General features: G+C 47.2%; 3 protein-coding genes across 5 annotated transcripts in view; 2 read left to right on the top strand and 1 right to left on the bottom strand.

Moving 5' to 3' along the window:
* The window catches only part of LOC140399759 (mitochondrial import receptor subunit TOM20 homolog), a 37,181-nt gene extending 36,783 nt beyond the window's left edge, over nt 1-398 (top strand). Inside the window, exon 5 of the mRNA XM_072489258.1 lies at nt 173-398. Coding sequence (XP_072345359.1) covers nt 173-226 — 54 coding nt within the window. The 3' untranslated portion in view covers nt 227-398. The remainder of the gene's footprint in view (nt 1-172) is intronic.
* On the bottom strand, nt 242-11,843 carry timm9 (translocase of inner mitochondrial membrane 9 homolog). The gene is made up of 4 exons (XM_072489262.1): nt 11,560-11,843; nt 2,866-2,942; nt 2,651-2,746; nt 242-664 (listed from the first exon to the last, which is right to left on the bottom strand). Exons 2-4 carry the CDS (start codon nt 2,899-2,901, stop codon nt 527-529), a joined length of 270 nt encoding a protein of 89 aa, XP_072345363.1. The 5' UTR covers nt 2,902-2,942; nt 11,560-11,843; the 3' UTR covers nt 242-526.
* The window catches only part of kiaa0586 (KIAA0586 ortholog), a 934,633-nt gene continuing 924,554 nt past the window's right edge, over nt 10,926-21,004 (top strand). For 2 of the 3 annotated variants that reach the window (XM_072489251.1, XM_072489243.1), the window contains exon 1: nt 13,816-14,245. In XM_072489251.1, the coding sequence (XP_072345352.1) occupies nt 14,032-14,245 (214 nt within the window). In that variant the 5' untranslated portion in view covers nt 13,816-14,031. Of the gene's footprint in view, nt 11,093-13,815; nt 14,246-21,004 lie in introns of those variants that run through there. The other variant, XM_072489245.1, reaches the window with a different exon arrangement.

The raw sequence follows: 21,004 nt of genomic DNA, 5'->3' as shown, positions 1-21,004 counted from the left end.
GTATTTTGAAAGTGTATTGCTGAAAGTTTTGAAATATATAACTGGATTTAGCCTAAGCATTTTATCAGACGTATAAAGTGAAATGGATACATGCACCACTTAAAAAAAAAACACAGAACAGATGATATGTAACTTTCTTGTTTGTAATAAATGTAAAATTTCTCTTTCCTAGCATTTCCTTGCAGGTATGAATGCACAGAGTTTGGCAGAAGATGACATTGAATAAAAAGTTTACACCATCTTCAGCTCCAGTAAAGTTTATTCCATCATCATTGGGGACTTTAACCTCGGTGATTACTGCAGACTAAAACTTAACAATCTAAAAGGTGTACCATTCATTTTCAAAATAAACCAGAGACATTGGTCCATCAGACATAATAAATTTCTGTTTCCATCTACCTTTTCTTGATTATAAGAATGTTCATTTCAGTTGTATCTTAATAGGCACCAGCGTTTGTGGCCAGTCTTCCACTGGCGCAATACTGTTTTACACCCATTTGCACCCTAACTCTCAGTTGGTCCATTTTTATATCCGAGGTTGGCTAATCAGTCCTGCTTTAGCTGCTAAAGCTTCATTTTGTTGAATATGATATTCCTGAAAGCGCATTGATATTCTTTGGGTCATCTTCAAATATTTCTGTAGACAATGTTCTGAACAGGTTACCTGCATTGAAAATAAAAGCTTATACCAAAATACATTGCAAACAAAATGAGTAAATTGAAAGTGCAACTTCTTGCGGTACCCATTTCCAGTGTAAAAGCAAACCTACCAACGTACACTTTACACATGCAAAAATATACACAGCTATTATCACGAGTACAAATCAGTTTGCAGAACAGTGCCCAATATATTTGAACACCATGACCAGGCAATAATTCAAAACAGGAAACTTGGCATTTGTGAACAAATATCCCGGAGATAAGTTATCAAAAAGGTCAGCATGTAAAATGCAGGTTTGGGCGAGAGAAAGAATAAATATAGATATTTCTCTCTGATACCCTTAGAGTCTCCTTGTAATCATTAGTTAAAAGGGAGACAGCAACTTTCAAGGTTTAGCCAATCCAAATTTAACGTCTTCATTAATTACAGAAATGGCCCCCCAACTTTATTTCTATTGTGAGGGTCGCAAAATAGGATGGCATTTGCTTGGTGTTTCTTTTGCCATATCACAACATTCCATTTCAAGAGAATGCCAACAATAATTTTGATTAACTTGGAGAGATCTTTACCACTTATCAGAATGAAATAAAGACATTTGTAAATTTAAAACGGGTGTCATGTGTCATGATTTTAACCAAATCGATCACAATAATGGAGATTTGTAATGGCTTACATTCACTAATTATGTGGCAGTTAGACAAAACATGAGGAAAATAAATTAACGTTTCACATTCCACTTTTTAAAAAATGCAATTTTCAGTGATTGGTATAAATAATTTACTCAATTTATCAACATTTCTGTTCGTGAACTATGTGGCGTTTCACATTTATGATGGGTTCTAGTTATTTTACTTTTGTCTCTAATAACGAAGATCTCGCAGTCAATGAGATGAGTGACCTGCGAATGCATTTGGGAGTGTTAGAGGGAAATTCTGACATTTACACCAGAAAAGTTCCTTGTTCAATGATGCAAATAAAACATCATGTCTTCTTGATTTTCTATGATATTGATCTATTAGAATTTCTAGTTTTAATTCTCCTGTTTAGATTTCTCCGGGTTACAGAAAATAAAAGATTCTTGGGTTTGAGCAAAAGAGCAATGTGGAAGAGATTCTGTTCCAGTTGAATTTAGTAGGGTTGATGGTACACAAAATGGAAAAAAGTATTCCGCTTCAACACCAATATTCCTAAATCTTTGACGATTAATTCAGGGGCAAAAAAGAGATTTGCCTTGTTGTCGTCTGTGGTGTCTTCCGCTGTGGGACGGCACAATCTCCAGGGACCTGGATTCGATTCTGACCATGGGTGACAGTGCTTCTCCCCAGTGTCTGTATGGGTTTCCTCCAGGTGCTCCCATTTCCTCCCACAGTTCAAAGGTGTGCAGGTTAGGTGGATTGGTCATAATAAATTGCCCCTTAGTGTGCAGGTTAAGTTACAGGGTTACTGGAATGGGGGCGGAATGGATTGGTGTGGACTGCATGGGCCAAATAGAATCCCTATAGTGCAGGAGGCTATGATTTAAAGTAAATTGGCTATTTTGGTAGGGCAGGGGTTGGAGACGACCCTGATGGGCACAAAGGACTCCATGAAAGGAGGTAACCCCCCCCCCCCCCACCCACCATTAGCTCATGCAGTGAAATCTGTGGGGGCTGAATGAGGTCAATAGGCCCAATGACATTTTGGAAATAAGTATTCCTTCTCTGCAGGATTAGCTGATTTTGAGTACCATAGGACAGCTGACATAATACAACTTTATTATTTCAGGCTCACAAAATGACACTCAACTGAATTACCCTAAAAGAATTAATTTAAAATAAAAATGTGATTTTGCTTAAAGTTCTAATAAGTAGAAAGCATGGATTTAAAATAAATAAAAATAAAGTAGTGCTTCCAAAAAAAACCCCCAAAAGGGGTTGAATAGATGTTACAGAAATGATTGGTGTTGATTTTAAACTACTTAATTGAAAAAATAATTGGTACAAGATATACCTCTTCTGTTCTCACATCCCTCGTTGTGAAGTCCTTTACACAGTCCATAAAGCAGTGCTCAGTCAGTTTGTTGTATGTGCCCAGAAATTCTTTAAACTGCATGTGGAAGAAAAAAAAAGGAACATTGTTTTGGTATTAAATCCTCTCGCCTTCTGTAGTAACACTTAAATGTGTTTACTAACTGAATATTAAAAGTAGCCTTCAATGAAATTTACCTGTTTTATCTGGTCTGTTTCTGATATTTGTGCCATTACAACTATGCTTTTTTAGGTCTTGGGAGGGATTATTGTATCTGGTAATAAAACAACAATTTAGTATTGACACATTAGAATTGAAAAGAGATGTTACGTTAAACTTGTATAGAACTTTGATTAGACCACATTTGAAGCACTGTGTGCAGTTCTGATCTCCATATTCTAAAAGCAATATAGAGGTACTAGAGAAGTCGCAAAACAAAATTCATGAAGATGATACCAGAACTGGTGAACTGAAGCCCTTTTCTCTCTTAAAAAAAAAAGCTGAGAGTTAACCCAATAGAAGATTTGGGTTGTTGAAGGTATTCAAGGGAGATAAAAATAAAGTATTTCTAACTGGTGGTGGTATCAAAACGAGAAACCATAAATACAAGAGGGAATTCAACACTTCTATTTGTACAGCCTTGAATATAATAGAATGTAGGTCTCCAGGTGCTTTACAGGAGCATCATAATAGCCAATTTGATACCCAACCACTTGAGATATTTGTACAGATGACCAAAAGCATGATGAAAGAGGTAGGTCTTAAGGAGCAAGATGGGTGGAGGGAGGGAATTCCACACAGCCCTGAGACATAGCTGCGAATGGTGCAGCAAATAAAATCATGCTGAAGAGGTTAGAATTAGAGGACCGCAGCTATCTCCAATGGTGATGGGGCTGGAGGAAACTGCAATTGGGAGGAGTGATGCCATGGAAGGCAAATTTTAAAATTGAAGCATTGCTTAACTGGGGGCTACCGCAGGTTACTAATCACAGCAGTAATGGGTGAATGGGCATTGGTGGGAGTTTGGGCATTGGCAGTAGATTTTTGGATAGACTCAAAGATTGGGGAGGGTAGAATGTGGGCCAGGAATGCATTGGACTAGTCAAGTATAGAGCACATAAAATTAGATGAGTTGAGATGGGGGAAGTCAGATATTGAATTGGAAATAGATGGTCTTCGTAAGAGCATGGATATATGATTGGAAGCTCACTTTGGGGTCAATATGGCACCAAAGTTGTGAACAGGCTACTACAGCCCCAGTTACTATGGAGAGGGATGGTGTTGGTTGTTAGTGAATGCAGTTTGTAGCAGGGACCAAGACAATGGTCTCAGTCTTCCCAATACTTAATTGGAGGAAATGTCTTTTCTTTAAATTAGTTTTTTAGGCGGGATCAGGAAGTCGACCCGCGGACGTCTGGGAAGACCTTCACCAATAAATTCTGGTGGAGAGGAAACCCGAGACACTACACGTGTAGTGTCTCCCACCCGCCCTCCTCCTCTAACCTAATAATAAAACCCATTGGTCTGAGGTAAGTACCATATTTTTATTATATTATTATTATTTTTTATAAACATTTAATTTAGTTGTTAGCCAGATCTTGGTAGAAAGTTAGAGGAATGGCAGGGAAGGGAGTACAATGTTCCTCCTGCAGGATGTTTGAGGTGAGGGATGCAGTTAGTGTCCCTGCTGATTTTACCTGCAGGAAGTGCTGCCATCTCCAGCTCCTCCAAGACCGAGTTAGGGAACTGGAGCTGGAGTTGGAAGAACTTCGGATCATTCGGGAGGCAGAAGGGGTCATAGATAGCAGCTTCAGGGAATTAGTTACACCAAAGATTGGAGATAGGTGGGTAACTGTAAGAGGGACTGGGAAAAAACAGTCAGTGCAGGGATCCCCTGCGGTCGTTCCCCTGAGAAACAAGTATACCGCTTTGGATACTTGTGGGGGGGACGACTTACCAGGGGTAAGCCATGGGGTACGGGCCTCTGGCACGGAGTCTGTCCCTGTTGCTCAGAAGGGAAGGGGGGAGAGGAGCAGAGCATTAGTAATTGGGGACTCTATAGTCAGGGGCACAGATAGGAGATTTTGTGGGAGCGTGAGAGACTCACGTTTGGTATGTTGCCTCCCAGGTGCAAGGGTACGTGATGTCTCGGATCGTGTTTTCCGGGTCCTTAGGGGGGAGGGGGAGCAGCCCCAAGTCGTGGTCCACATTGGCACCAACGACATAGGTAGGAAAGGGGACAAGGATGTCAGGCAGGCTTTCAGGGAGCTAGGATGGAAGCTCAGAACTAGAACAAACAGAGTTGTTATCTCTGGGTTGTTGCCCGTGCCACGTGATAGTGAGATGAGGAATAGGGAGAGAGAGCATTTAAACACGTGGCTACAGGGATGGTGCAGGCGGGAGGGTTTCAGATTTTTGGATAACTGGGGCTCTTTCTGGGGAAGGTGGGACCTCTACAGACAGGATGGTCTACATCTGAACCTGAGGGGCACAAATATCCTGGGGGGGGAGATTTGTTAGTGCTCTTTGGGGGGGTTTAAACTAATGCAGCAGGGGCATGGGAACCTGGATTGTAGTTTTAGGGTAAGGGAGAATGAGAGTATAGAGGTCAGGAGCACAGATTTGACGTCGCAGGAGGGGGCCAGCGTTCAGGTAGGTGGTTTGAAGTGTGTCTACTTCAATGCCAGGAGTATACGAAACAAGGTAGGGGAACTGGCAGCGTGGGTTGGTACCTGGGACTTCGATGTTGTGGCCATTTCGGAGACATGGATAGAGCAGGGACAGGAATGGATGTTGCAGGTTCCGGGGTTTAGGTGTTTTAGTAAGCTCAGAGAAGGAGGCAAAAGAGGGGGAGGTGTGGCACTGCTAGTCAAGAGCAGTATTACGGTGGCGGAGAGGATGCTAGATGGGGACTCTTCTTCAGAGGTAGTATTGGCTGAAGTTAGAAACAGGAAAGGAGAGGTCACCCTGTTGGGAGTTTTTTATAGGCCTCCTAATAGTTCTAGGGATGTAGAGGAAAGGATGGCGAAGATGATTCTGGATATGAGCGAAAGTAACAGGGTAGTTATTATGGGAGACTTTAACTTTCCAAATATTGACTGGAAAAGATATAGTTAGAGTACAATAGATGGGTCGTTTTTTGTACAGTGTGTGCAGGAGGGTTTCCTGAAACAATATGTTGACAGGCCAACAAGAGGCGAGGCCACGTTGGATTTGGTTTTGGGTAATGAACCAGGCCAGGTGTTGGATTTGGAGGTAGGAGAGCACTTTGGGGACAGTGACCACAATTCGGTGACGTTTACGTTAATGATGGAAAGGGATAAGTATACACCGTAGGGCAAGAGTTATAGCTGGGGGAAGGGCAATTATGATGCCATTAGACGTGACTTGGGGGGGATAAGGTGGAGAAGTAGGCTGCAAGTGTTGGGCACACTGGATAAGTGGGGCTTGTTCAAGGATCAGCTACTGCGTGTTCTTGATAAGTATGTACCGGTCAGACAGGGAGGAAGGCGTCGAGCGAGGGAACCGTGGTTTACCAGGGAAGTGGAATCTCTTGTTAAGAGGAAGAAGGAGGCCTATGTGAAGATGAGGTGTGAAGTTTCAGTTGGGGCGATGGATAGTTACAAGGTAGCGAGGAAGGATCTAAAGAGAGAGCTAAGACGAGCAAGGAGGGGACATGAGAAGTATTTGGCAGGAAGGATCAAGGAAAACCCAAAAGCTTTCTATAGGTATGTCAGGAATAAGCGAATGACTAGGGAAAGAGTAGGACCAGTCAAGGACAGGGATGGGAAATTGTGTGTGGAGTCTGAAGAGATAGGCGAGATACTAAATGAATATTTTTCGTCAGTATTCACTCAGGAAAAAGATAATGTTGTGGAGGAGAATGCTGAGCCCGGAGGAGAATGCTGAGCCCCAGGCTAATAGAATAGATGGCATTGAGGTACGTAGGGGAGAGGTGTTGGCAATTCTGGACAGGCTGAAAATAGATAAGTCCCCGGGACCTGATGGGATTTATCCTAGGATTCTATGGGAGGCCAGGGAAGAGATTGCTGGACCTTTGGCTTTGATTTTTATGTCATCATTGGCTACAGGAATAGTGCCAGAGGACTGGAGGACAGCAAATGTGGTCCCTTTGTTCAAAAAGGGGAGCAGAGACAACCCCGGCAACTATAGACCGGTGAGCCTCACATCTGTAGTGGGTAAAGTCTTGGAGGGGATTATAAGGGACAAGATTTATAATCATCTAGATAGGAATGATATGATCAGGGATAGTCAGCATGGCTTTGTGAAGGGTAGGTCATGCCTCACAAACCTTATTGAGTTCTTTGAGAAGGTGACTGAACAGGTAGACGAGGGTAGAGCAGTTGATGTGGTGTATATGGATTTCAGCAAAGCGTTTGATAAGGTTCCCCACGGTAGGCTATTGCAAAAAATACGGAGGCTGGGGATTGAGGGTGATTTAGAGATGTGGATCAGAAATTGGCTAGCTGAAAGAAGACAGAGGGTGGTGGTTGATGGGAAATGTTCAGAATGGAGTACAGTCACAAGTGGAGTACCACAAGGATCTGTTCTGGGGCCGTTGCTGTTTGTCATTTTTATCAATGACCTAGAGGAAGGCACAGAAGGGTGGGTGAGTAAATTTGCAGATGATACTAAAGTCGGTGGTGTTGTCGATAGTGTGGAAGGATGTAGCAGGTTACAGAGGGATATAGATAAGCTGCAGAGCTGGGCTGAGAGGTGGCAAATGGAGTTTAATGTAGAGAAGTGTGAGGTGATTCACTTTGGAAGGAATAACAGGAATGCGGAATATTTGCCTAATGGTAAAGTTCTTGAAAGTGTGGCTGAGCAGAGGGATCTAGGTGTCCATGTACATAGATCCCTGAAAGTTGCCACCCAGGTTGATAGGGTTGTGAAGAAGGCCTATGGAGTGTTGGCCTTTATTGGTAGAGGGATTGAGTTCCGGAGTCGGGAGGTCATGTTGCAGCTGTACAGAACTCTGGTCCGGCCGCATTTGGAGTATTGTGTACAGTTCTGGTCACCGCATTATAGGAAGGACGTGGAGGCTTTGGAGCGGGTGCAGAGGAGATTTACCAGGATGTTGCCTGGTATGGAGGGAAAATCTTATGAGGAAAGGCTGACGGACTTGAGGTTGTTTTCGTTGGAGAGAAGAAGGTTAAGAGGAGACTTAATAGAGGCATACAAAATGATCAGGGGGTTGGATAGGGTGGACAGTGAGAGCCTTCTCCCGCGGATGGATATGGCTGGCACGAGGGGACATAACTTTAAACTGAGGGGTAATAGATATAGGACAGAGGTCAGAGGTAGGTTCTTTACGCAAAGAGTAGTGAGGCCGTGGAATGCCCTACCTGCTACAGTAGTGAACTCGCCAACATTGAGGGCATTTAAAAGTTTATTGGATAAACATATGGATGATAATGGCATAGTGTAGGTTAGATGGCTTTTGTTTCGGTGCAACATCGTGGGCCGAAGGGCCTGTACTGCGCTGTATTGTTCTATGTCTGTTCAGTACTGGATCTCTAACAAGCATTCTGATAATTTAATAACAGCAAAGGAATCAAAAGTGATGAGGGGTGTAATACGAGTATGGGGAGAAAGCAAGCTGCATACTGGTCAGGGAAGGCCCCTGGGCCGGATGGGTATCCGGTGGAATTTTATAAGGAATTTGCGATGGACCTGGCACATCTGCTGGGGGTGCTAAATGAAGCTCTGGAGAAGGGGGTGTTGCAGGAGACAATGACACAGGCAGTAATCACACTAATCCTGAAAAAGGAAGGACCTGGTGGAATGTGGGTCGTATAGGCCCATTTCACTATTGAACATGGATGTGAAAGTATTGGCTAAGTTGTTGGCGGGGAGGATGGAGGATTGTGTACCGGGGTGGTTGCAGAGGATCCAACAGGCTTTGTGAAGGGCTGGCAGCTCGCGAGTAATATAAGACAGCTGTTGAATGTAGTGATGAATCCGTCGGGGTCTCTGGTACCGAAGGTGGTGGTGTCCATGGACACGGAGAAGGCATTCGATCTGGTGGAGGTTTGGGTTTGGGCTGAGATTTGTGGCATGGATGCGGTTGCTGTATGTGGCACCAAGGGTGAGGACGAATGATACGAGCTCACGGAGCTTTAACTTACACAGGGGCACGAGGCTGTTTGCACTGGCCATAGAGCCGTTGGCGATGGCTCTTATGGGATCGGCAGAGGATTATGAGGGGAAAGAAGGAGCATCAGGTGTTGCTCTATGCTGATGACCTCGGGGGATGTTTGTGACCGTGTTTGAGGAGCTATTCATCACAGATGGGGGAGGGGGAAAACATTTGTACAGGCCGTATAGTTGATTGCTGGGAAGTATGTTTCCCGGGGAGTTTATGTGTTGTAACCTGTTTTGATACAGGTTTGTAATAAAATACATTTTTTAAAAAGGACCAAAAAGTGATGATGGTGGTGTGGAGCTGGTCAGTGTACATGGCAGATTTTTTGGCTTCAGTTAGATAACTAGGTGAGCGCAGTCCACCCAGCTGGAAACTGGTGGAGAGCATTGAAGGATGTTTTGGTCAACTGTGTCAAAGGCTGTAGAGCCGTCAAAGAGGGTTTAGTATACCTTTGTCATGGTCACATAGGATATAATTTGTGATTTTGAGGCGAGTCCTTTCTGTACTGAAACTGGCGGAAACCTGACTTGGACTTTGGTGGTTGGGGGGATTCAAACATGGGAGCTCTAGGCAAGATGGGCATGTATTTTGGAAGTAACATGTTCAGGCACTTTGGAGAGGGAAAGAGGTTGGAGATGGAAGTTTGAAGCTTGGAGCTCACTACCATAAATAGTTGAGGTTGACTGCTTATATGCATTTTAAGGGAAAGCCAAGTACACACAAGGGGCAAAGGAATAGGTTATACTGATAGGGTTGTGTGAACATAAACACTGGCACAGACCAGCAAAGCCAATGGCCTATTTCAGTGTTGTACGTAATATGGCTCTTAAGACAAAATCAAAACTATATGCATTGTAACTGGTAAACTACAGAAACACAGGTCAGAAATAGTAGGAGATAAAGGAACCCCAGAAGTTACAAAGCGAAATAGACGAGTGGCTGAGACCTGGTGGAAGAAAAACAGAAGAAACAAAGCAACCAGCTCAGTCATTACTGACGGGGCTACCCATCTCAAGGACCAGCTGTCTCCTCACGCCTATCCCTGTAAATGTCAGCACATCCATTACATTGTCAGGAGAAAATTAAGAATTGTAAAGGTCTGAATGTAAATTAAGTCTTCAGGCCAGAGGGCCTCCCGAGTAGAGAAATAAAGTGTTGCTCCTCAAGCATTGAAGTAGTTCATTCGCTCTGAAGTGCTTGGAGATCCCTTTGGTTGTGAAAAGTGCCATATAAATACAAGTCTTTTTTGGAACAGTGTTGAAGGCTAAAGGCAGATCAGAATAGGATGGAAAATTAAAATGCAAGTGAGACGATGCTCAGGGTAGGGGAGTTCAGCAAAGCAAATCAGAGTTCAAGGATGTAGAGAAGGCTGTACCAAGACATGGGAAATTGTTTCTCAAAGTAGGAGCACTTTCATGGAGATTGGGGGGGGGGGGGGGGAGGACAACACGTGGTGGGGGCGATGCAAGAGTGGACCACGCCACAATGTAAGAAACCAAGCCTTTGGGATGTTGAGGGAATGGGATAATGTGCTTGGTGGGGAGATCATATTCTAGGTACTGGAACTGACAGATGACCCATCCAACGCACAGTATTGAAGGGCGGCATGGTGGCACAGTGGTTAGCACTGCTGTCTCATGGCACCAAGGACCCAGGTTCGATCCCAGCCCACTGTACGTGTGGAGTTTGCACGTTCTCCCCGTGTCTGTGTGGTCTCACCCTCAGTCCAAAAATTTGCTGGGTAGGTGGCTGGACCATTCTATATTGCCCCTTAATTGGAAAAAAAAAAGAATTGGGCACTTTAAATTTTAAAAAGGCCAGAATTGAACGTCCACTGTGAGGCACAGTGGTCATCATTGTGCCATCATGGAGTTTTAGAATTAGAATCTCAACAGTGCAGGAGGCTATTCAGCCCATCGAGTCTGCACTGACCCTCTGAAAGAGCACCCTACCTAGGCCCACTTCCCCCGTAACCCCATCTGACCTGCACATCTTTGGACACCAAGGGGCAATGTAGCATGGCCAATCCACCCAACCTGCACACCTTTAGACTGTGGGAGGAAACCCACGCAGCCGCAGGAAAAATGTGCAAACTCCAGTCACCCGAGGTCGGAATTGAACCCAGGTCCATAGCGCAGTGAGCAGTGCCAAGGTGCCATCATGCCGTTTGAAGGGCGGTAGTGGGGGCGAGACCCTGCATATGCACGAGAACGAGCACAATCACCCTGATGGAGGAAAAGCCACAGCTGAGGAAAGAGGTAATTTCAGTAGTTTGAATGGAAGGTGATCCGAACAGGGCCAGATGAACAGGGCTGGCTCCCGCAACCTCATGGATTACATTCCTTCCTGGGAAAATAATGGAGACAAATAAAACTGCATGTGGCTCTATTTCGTGGTTGGACGGGGAATTGTATAATAACAGACTCCACTCTGTGGACGGTCCACTCAGTCCATGTTGGAGTTTAACCTTCACAATCGCAGCCCAGATTCTCCACGACAGAGAGCGCCGTTTGCTGCAAACATGGACTCAGCCCAAAAGGGGCCGATCGCCTGGGGGGGGCAACCGCCCCAAATCCTCCCCACATGGAGTTGGAACTGCGGCTACGGTCAGATCCGGAGCCTTTCCTGCCGGAGCGGTACGGGAGTGGGTGTCACGGAAGAGTTAGCGGCTGTTCGGTGCCGGTTAGCCGCTGTTCACGCAACCACCACTGGAGCCATGACTTACCGGAGCGTCTTCCCGCCGTAAATCCAAACTCCCAGTCGCACATTCACTAGCGTCGTCTGCCGAATAAAAGTGACCCAGTCCTGTCTGTGCAGCAACTGACCGATCATTCCAGAACTTCAGTGAGCAGATTTCAGCAGAAACAGATTTTGTTTTCAATAGATGTCAATAATCCAAACAATCGAAAGTGTCAAATAGGAATCCAGGATTAGTTTTGCTTTGGTAGGGGCGGGGCGAGCGCTGGGATTAACGGTCCGGCGGGACCCGGATGAGGCAGGACCCGGATGTGGAGCCCTTTTTAAAAATGTTAAACCAAGCCTCGGTTCGAGGAGAAATAAAAGTAGAACCCCCCCCCCCCCCCCCCCCCCCAAATAGGACAGGTGACACCCAACCCGACTGGATTACCCCCCCCCTCCCCCACAAACTCATAGGATGCCCCAGCAATCTCCCCCCACACATAGGGTACCCCAGCAATCTCTCCCCCACACATAGGGTACCCCAGCAATCTCTCCCCCACACATAGGGTACCCCAGCAATCTCTCCCCCACACACAGGGTACCCCAGCAATCTCCCCCCCCCCATACAGGATACTCCAGCAATCTCCCCCCACGTAGGATACCCCAGCAATCTCTCCCCCACACATAGGATACCCCAGCAATCTCTCCCCCACACACAGGGTACCCCAGCAATCTCCCCCCACACATAGGGTACCCCAGCAATCTCTCCCCCACACATAGGGTACCCCAGCAATCTCTCCCCCACACATAGGGTACCCCAGCAATCTCCCCCCACACATAGGGTACCCCAGCAATCTCTCCCCCACACATAGGGTACCCCAGCAATCTCTCCCCCACACATAGGGTACCCCAGCAATCTCCCCCCACACATAGGGTACCCCAGCAATCTCCCCCCACACATAGGGTACCCCAGCAATCTCCCCCCCACACATAGGGTACCCCAGCAAACTCCCCCCCACACATAGGGTACCCCAGCAATCTCTCCCCCCACACAGGATACCCCAGCAATCCCCCCCCCCACACAGGATACCCCAGCAATCACCCCCCCACATAGGATACCCCAGCAATCCCCCCCACACACACAGGATACCCCAGTAATCCCCCCCCACACAAGGTACCCCATCAATCTCTTCTCCCTAAGGGTACCCCACGTATCTGCCCTCCACCCCAACAGGGTACCCTAGCAATCCCCCACCATCCGTAGGGAATCCCAGCAATCTCTCCCCAGCATACCCTGCAATTCTCCCCCCACCAAGGGTACCCCTTCCATTCCCCTCGTACCCCTTCAATCTTTTTTCCCCCACAGGGTACCCCAGAAATCTCCTCTCCCCGCCCCAACAGGGAATCCCAGCAATCCCCCCCCCCCAAAGGTACCCCAGCAATCTCTCCTCCTCCTCCCCCCCCCCATGGTGCCCCAGCAATCACCCCCCTTTCTCCCCCAATTGGGACACCCCCAATCACCCCCTCCCCCCCCCCATCACCCCCTCCCCCCCCCCATCACCCCCTCCCCCCCCCCATCACCCCCTCCCCCCCCATCACCCCCTCCCCCCCCATCACCCCCTCCCCCCCCCCATCACCCCCTCCCCCCCCCCATCACCCCCTCTCCCCCCCCATCACCCCCTCCCCCCCCCCCATCACCCCCTCCCCCCCCCCCCATCACCCCCTCCCCCCCCCCCCATCACCCCCTCCCCCCCCCCCCATCACCCCCTCCCCCCCCCCCATCACCCCCTCCCCCCCCCCCATCACCCCCTCCCCCCCCCCCATCACCCCCTCCCCCCCCCATCACCCCCTCCCCCCCCCCCCATCACCCCCTCCCCCCCCCCCCATCACCCCCTCCCCCCCCCATCACCCCCTCCCCCCCCCCCCCATCACCCCCTCCCCCCCCCCCCCATCACCCCCTCCCCCCCCCCATCACCCCCTCCCCCCCCCCCATCACCCCCTCCCCCCCCCCCCCCCCATCACCCCCTCCCCCCCCCCCCCATCACCCCCTCCCCCCCCCCCCCCATCACCCCATCACCCCCTCCCCCCCCCCCCCATCACCCCATCACCCCCTCCCCCCCCCCCACAGGCCGGCAGCAAATCACCCAGATTCCCCCAATTGCGATTCGCTAAAAGAGACAGATGCCGCCCGGCCGTTGCCCCTGGAGACACCGTTAAGCCCGCCTTCCGCGGGGCAAAGACCCGGTTGGGGTCCGAGCTGCCAGGGTACTGAGCGCCGGTTAGAGAGTTAACGCGGCCCCCCCCCCCCCCCGATATTGTTTCAAGTTATGTTTTTGTGCTGTTAGAATAAAACGGGCGGCGAGTTGACTGGCGGTATATTACTTTGAAACTCCTGGTGCTTGCGAAGCGGGAAGCAGCCGCTGACTGGAGGGACCTGGGCCTGTGACCGCCGCGAATCCCCAAACGCAGCTCATCTCCGGTAACGAGGGGAAATTGGCCGGGCCGGGGCCGGGGGCGAATGGAGTTACCGGTCAATGCTGTGGAGAGGGGTCGTGCCGGCTATCTTGGGACTGCCAACAGACACCGAATTTCGGTGCACAAGTTGCGTGAAGTGACTTCCCTCTGCGGCGGGGAGGAATCCGTTTACATTCCACCCGCTCTGCCAGTGAACAAACCTCGGAGCGACAAATCAGCATCTGATACAGAGGTGTCAAAAGGAACGTCTCCACCAGGTCAATGTCCATTCTTCTCCATTCACCGGTGAATTTGAACTTAATTTGGTAAAAATGTTAACAATGCATCTATAAATCCAAATGATTATGCAGTGAATTCCAACAGCGCATGTGAGTGAACGTACTGCCACATAGCGAGGTTAGGAGATATTTGAATAATGAGTATGTTGAACGAATGCAAAGATAATTACAGTAGGCGCGCATCGGTTAGGATTGCATCCCTATTGATAATCAACTTTCCTACGTTTCTGGGCTCTTGCTAACTCTGAAGAAACTATGACCTACAAAGACATCAATACTTGGGGGTATAAGTAGAAACATTCAAGATACCATAGGGAATGTAGGAGAAACTTTTTTTTTTACCCAGAGGAGTGCGAATATGCAGCTCGCTACCGAAGGGAGTGTGTGAAGAGAATAGTACTGGTGCATGTAAGGGAGGCTCGACAAATATATGAGGGTCACAGTCTTCTGACAGAATTTTATCGAGGAACGAAGAGAGGAGGCTCGAGAGGAGCGCAGTTGCTGGCCTTGGAAAGGGTCCAAAGGAGGTTCACAAGAATGATCCCTGGAATGAAGAACTTGTGGTATGAGGAACGGTTGAGGACTCTGGGTCTGTACTCGTTGGAATTTAGAAGGATGAAGGGGGATCTTATTGAAACTTACAAGATACTGTGAAGCCTGGATAGAGTGGACGTGGAGAGGATGTTTCCACTTGTAGGAAAAACTAGAACCAGAGGACACCATCTCAGACTAAAGGGACGATCCTTTAAAACAGAGATGAGGAATTTCTTCAGCCAGCAGGTGGTGAATCTGTGGAACTCTTTGCGCAGAAGGGGGGAAGGCCAAATCACTGAGTATTTAAGACATAGAAAGATAGGTTCTTGATTAATAAGGGGATCAGGGGTTATGGGGAGAAGGCAGGAGAATAGGGATGAGAAAATATCATCGGAGCAGACTCAATGGGCCGAGTGGCCTAATTCTGCTCCTATGTCTTATGGTCGAATGATCTTATAAGTGTTGTCAGAAACTAACTGGTCCGGTTGAATAGCTTGTTTCTATATACTGGATATTCTATGCAATATCTGGAAAATTATATTCCAACTTTTTTTCCCCCTCTCCTTCAATCTTGAATTCTGTGCGTAGGGTAGGGGTGATTTCTAGGGTATGGAAACAACAACAACTTTTATTTATACAGCACCTTTAATGCATTAAAACATCACAACTTGCTTCACAGATGCATTGTCAGGTTGTGGAGCTGGAGGGGATCAAAATATGAGAGGGATTCGAATACAAGAAGGGAAATATTAAAATTGCAGCATTGCTCGATTGATAACCACTGTAGATCATGAGCACAGGTGATGGATGAACAGACCTTGGTTGAGAAAGGGCACAGACTTCAAGTTTATGGAGGGTAGAACGTGGAAGATGACCAGGAGTGTGTTAGAATAGTCAAGTCTAGAGATAACAAAAGCAAGGGTGAGGGTTTCAGCAGCAGATGAGGGATGGAGGTGGAAATAGGCAATCTTCATGATATACAGTTAGAAACTGATCTCGGAGTCACATATGACACTAATGTTGCAAACAGTCTTGTTTAACTTCAGAGAGTTTCAATGTAGAACAATTGGGTCAGGGCACAGAGATTGTGGTCAATTAACATTTTGAGGAACCAGGGCATTTAAAAACAGGAGTGGACCATTCAGTTCCTCAAGCCTGTTTTGCCATTTGATGAGATGATAGCTGAGCTGTATCCAAACTCCATTGACCTGCCTTGACTCAGTATCCCTTAATATGTTTGGTGAGCAAAGTATTATCAATTGCAGATTTAAAATGAAATGAAAATTGCTTATTGTCACAAGTAGGCTTCAAATGAAGTTACTGTGAAAAGCCCCTAGTCGCCACATTCCGGCGCCTGTTCGGGGAGTCTGTTACGGGAATCGAACATGCTGCTGGCCTGCCTTGGTCTGCTTTCAAAGCCAGCGATTTAGCCCTGTGCTAAACACCCCATAACTTTCTATGTTTCAGGAAATCCAAGCCTTGTTTATATATTATCATTTCATAATTCAACCATGGTAACATTCTAGAGAATCTAGGTTGCAGTTCTCCCAAGGCCAGTGTATTCTTTCTAATATGCAATCCCTTAACAGTCCACAGAACTCTAAATATGGCCCAACCAGGATTTTGTGTAGCTGTTGCAGTGAGCCACTCAAACCAGTGAGTTACTGTGTACGTTAGTTTTTTTGTGGAACAACTATACTCCGAATTTAAAGTCACAATTCCGGCAGAATATCTCTGCAACAAAACTGTGAAGTTTTGAATTTCAGCCTTCATAATTTGAGACATACATCTGTGACAATAGCCAATGCATAAAGCACACACTTAGCTGGTAGAAGAACCTGCAACTGTATCTCCTGTCACAAATTTCCAAGTTCAAGAACTGTTTTGCCTAATCACCAAAACAAAAAAGGAAGCTACATTTATTAAACTATAATATTTATTTGGTTGATTGGTAAATGTTGCAAAATGTATGGGTTAATTCACTCATGGCCCTCCAAACTCATGTAATCAAAACAAAGAAATTTGTCTCTGAACATAGTTGCATTTCATCTCCAATGACAGTGCAAATTTAAGTCACTGTGTTAAGAAGTCTGTGCAAAAGTCATTTGGAATTAATATCCACATTATTGATTCCTGAAATTAATTAAGATATGACCAATTGAAGTGAGAAAATTATGTGCATATTTTGTTTCAAAACCTAGAGAATCCTACTTGCATCATTCAAGGAGATGTGAGGCCATTTGCTTAATTTCTTTATTAACACATGTTTGCAAGTCTTAAAAGTTGCACCAAAACTATTCCTTTACCCCAGCAATGCGTAAACAAAATATCGTGGGTACAGTAAATCCGAGATAAAATAATTTTTTTTTAAATACTAGAGTATTTCCAGCATTTTTATTTGTTTAACACCATGTATTTTAAAATATATACTTGTTGCACAATATATAGGAATATATTTGATTTGTAATATATAGTTCTGCAAGTTAGCAACATAGCAAATTGTTTATATTTTATTAATTATGAGTACTATGGATAATATGGTTTTGCTAGTTTTGTTAAATTATATCTTTGGTATTTCTAAAATAAAGAGGAAATGTAAATATGTTGAAAACTTTCCTGTCATTTGCATTTCATGGAAATTGTCTACTTTTAAAACAAAATAAAAAATATTTTATTCAAATTTTTCGGCCAAACAAAACAGTACAAAGATTTTTCCATTTTTACAACAATAAAACAATATAAATAACAGTGACCGTTTTTAACAAATAAATAAATAATATATAAACTAAATGGCAACTGCCATAACAAAAATAATAACTCTCCCAGATAATAAAATCAAACAATCCAATATACATAACCAAGTACAAATATCTATACAAAAACACCCCTGAGGACCCCCCCCCCCCCGGGGTTGCTGCTGTTACCTTCCCATTTCCTTTATCGTTCTGCGAGGTAGTTAATGAACGGTTGCCACCGCCTGGTGAACCCTTGAGCCGAACCCCTTAATGCAAACTTTATCCATTCTAGTTTTATAAACCCTGCCATGTCGTTTATCCAGGTCTCCACGCCCGGGGGTTTGGCTTCCTTCCACATAAGCAATATCCTTCGCCGGGCTACTAGGGACGCAAAGGCCAAAACATCAGCCTCTCTCGCCTCCTGCAGTCTCGGCTCTTCTGCAACCCCAAATAAAGCCAACCCCCAGCATGGCTCGACCCGGACCCCCACCACCTTCGAAAGCACATTCGCCACCCCCACCCAGAACCCCTGCAGTGCCGAGCATGACCAAAACATGTGGGTGTGGTTTGCTGGGCTTCTCGAGCATCTCCCACACCTATCCTCTACCCCGAAAGATTTACTGAACCTTGCTCCGGTCATATGCGCCCTGTGCAAAACCTTGAATTGTATCAGGCTTAGCCTGGCGCACGAGGACTAAGAGTTTACCCTACGTAGGGCATCTGCCCACAGCCCCTCTTCAATCTCTTCCCCCAGCTCTTCTTCCCATTTTCCCTTCAGCTCATCCACCATGATCTCCCCCTCGTCCCTCATTTCCCTGTATATATCCGACACCCTACCATCCCCCACCCATGTCCCTGAGATCACTCTATCCTGAATCTCCTGCGTCAGGAGCTGCGGGAATTCCCTCACCTGTTGCCTCGCAAAAGCCCTCCGTTGCATGTACCGAAATGCATTCCCTTGGGGCAACCCATATTTTTCCGTCAGCACTCCCAGACTCGCAAACGTCCCGTCTACGAACAGATCTCTCAGTTGCACAATCCCAGCTCTCTGCCATGCTCCAAATCCCCCATCTATTCTCCCCGGGACAAACCTATGATTATTTCTTATCGGGGACCGCACCGAGGCTCCCGTCCTTCCCTATGCCGTCTCCACTGCCCCCAAATTTTCAGTGTTGCCACCACCACTGGACTTGTGGTGTATTTCTTCGGGGAGAAAGGCAACGGCGCCGTCGCCAGTGCTTGTAGGCTGGTTCCTTTGCAGGACGCCATCTCCAATCTCTTCCATGCCGCTCCCTCCCCTTCTCCCATCCACTTACACACCATTGAGATATTGGCGGCCCAGTAGTACTCACTTAAGCTCGGTAGTGCCAGTCCCCCCCTATCCCTGCTACGCTGCAAAAAACCCCTCCTCACTCTCTGGGTCTTCCCAGCCCACTCAAAACTCATGACATTTTTCTCGATTTTCTTGAAAAAAGCCTTCGTGACCATCACCGGAAGGCACTGAAACACAAAAAGGAATCTCGGGAGGACTACCATTTTGACCGCCTGCACCCTACCCACCAGTGACAGGAACACCATGTCACATCTCTTAAAATCCTCCTCCATCTGTTCCACCAATCGTGTTAGATTAAGCCTATGTAAGGTTCCCCAACTCCTGGCTATCTGAATCCCTAAGTACCGGAAATCTCTTGTTACCTTCCTCAGCGGTAAATCATCTATTCCCCTGCTCTGCTCCCCCGGATGCATCACAAACAACTCACTCTTCCCCATATTCAATTTGTACCCCGAGAATTCCCCAAACTCCCTGAGTGTCTGCATTATCTCAGGCATCCCCTCCACTGGGTCATCTGCATACAATGATACCCGGTGTTCTTCTCCTCCCCTGAGTACTCCCCTCCACTTCCTGGAGCCCCTCAGTGCTATGGCCAGGGGCTCAATTGCCAATGCAAACAGTAACGGAGACAGGGGACACCCCTGCCTCGTCCCCCTATAAAGACGGAAGTAGTCAGACCTCTGCCTGTTCGTGACCACACTTGCCACCGGGGCCCTATGTAGCAGCTGTACCCATCCAATAAACCCCTCTCCAAAACCAAATCTCCTCAACACTTCCCACAGATAGTCCCACTCCACTCTGTTGAATGCTTTCTCGGTGTCCATCGCCACCACTATCTCCGCCTCCCCCTCTGGTGGGGGCATCATTATCACCCCTAGCAGCCTCCGTATGTTCGTGTTCAGCTGTCTCCCCTTAACGAACCCAGTTTGATCCTCGTGGACCACCTCCGGGACACAGTCCTCTATCCTCGTCGCCATCACCTTGGCCAGGAGCTTAGCGTCTACGTTTAAAAGGGAAATGGGCCTGTAGGACCCACACTGCAGCGGGTCTTTTTCCTTCTTCAAAAGTAGCGATATCGTCGCCTCCGACATAGTAGGGGGCAACTTCCCCCTTTCCCTGGCCTCATTAAAGGTTCTCGTCAAAAGCGGGGCCAGTAGATCCATATATTTCCTATAAAATTCCACCGGGATCCATCCGGTCCCGGGGCCTTCCCCACCTGCATGCTCCCAATCCCCTTTACCACCTCCTCCATCTCAATCTGTGCTCCCAGTCCCGCCCTCTCCTGCTCCTCCACCTTCGGGAATTCCAGCTGATCCAGGAAACACATCATTCCCTCCTTCCCTTCCGAGGGCTGAGCCTTATATAATCTCTCATAGAATGCCTTGAACACCCCGTTCACTCTCTCCGCTCCCTGTTCCATCTCTCCCTCCTCATCTCTCACCCCACCTATCTCCCTCGCCGCTCCCCTCTTCCTCAATTGGTGGGCCAGTAGCCGACTCGCCTTCTCTCCATACTCATACTGTACACCCTGTGCCCTCCTCCATTGTGCCTCTGCCCTACCCGTGGTCAGCAGATCAAATTCCACATGTAACCTTTGTCTTTCCCTGTACAGTCCCTCCTCCACCCTCAGAAGTTCTCTCAACAATAGCTCCCTTTCTTTACCCTCTTGCTTCCCTTTATGTGCCCTTATGGATATCAGTTCCCCTCTGACCACCGCCTTCAACGCCTCCCAGACCACTCCCACCTGAACCTCTCCATTGTCATTAAGCTCCAAGTACCTTTCGATACACCCCCTCACCCTTAGACATACCCCCTCATCCGCCAATAAGCCCATATCTATTCTCCAGAGTGGGTGCTGTTCTATTTCCTCTCCTACCTCCAGGTCTACCCAATGTGGAGCGTGGTCCGAAATGGCTATGGCCGTATACTCCGTCCCTGTCACCTTCGGAATCAGTGCCCTTCCCAAGACAAAAAAGTCTATCCGTGAGTATACCTTGTGAACATGGGAGAAAAATGAGAACTCCTTACTCCTAGGCCTAATAAATCTCCAGGGGTCTACTCCTCCCACCTGCTCCATGAAGTCCTTGAGCACCCTGGCCGCTGCCGGCCTCCTCCCGGTCCTGGACCTCGACCGGT

The sequence above is a fragment of the Scyliorhinus torazame genome, chromosome 2 (assembly GCF_047496885.1).
Source record: "Scyliorhinus torazame isolate Kashiwa2021f chromosome 2, sScyTor2.1, whole genome shotgun sequence".
NCBI lineage: Eukaryota > Metazoa > Chordata > Chondrichthyes > Carcharhiniformes > Scyliorhinidae > Scyliorhinus > Scyliorhinus torazame.
This window is presented reverse-complemented; position numbering and strand designations above follow the sequence as displayed.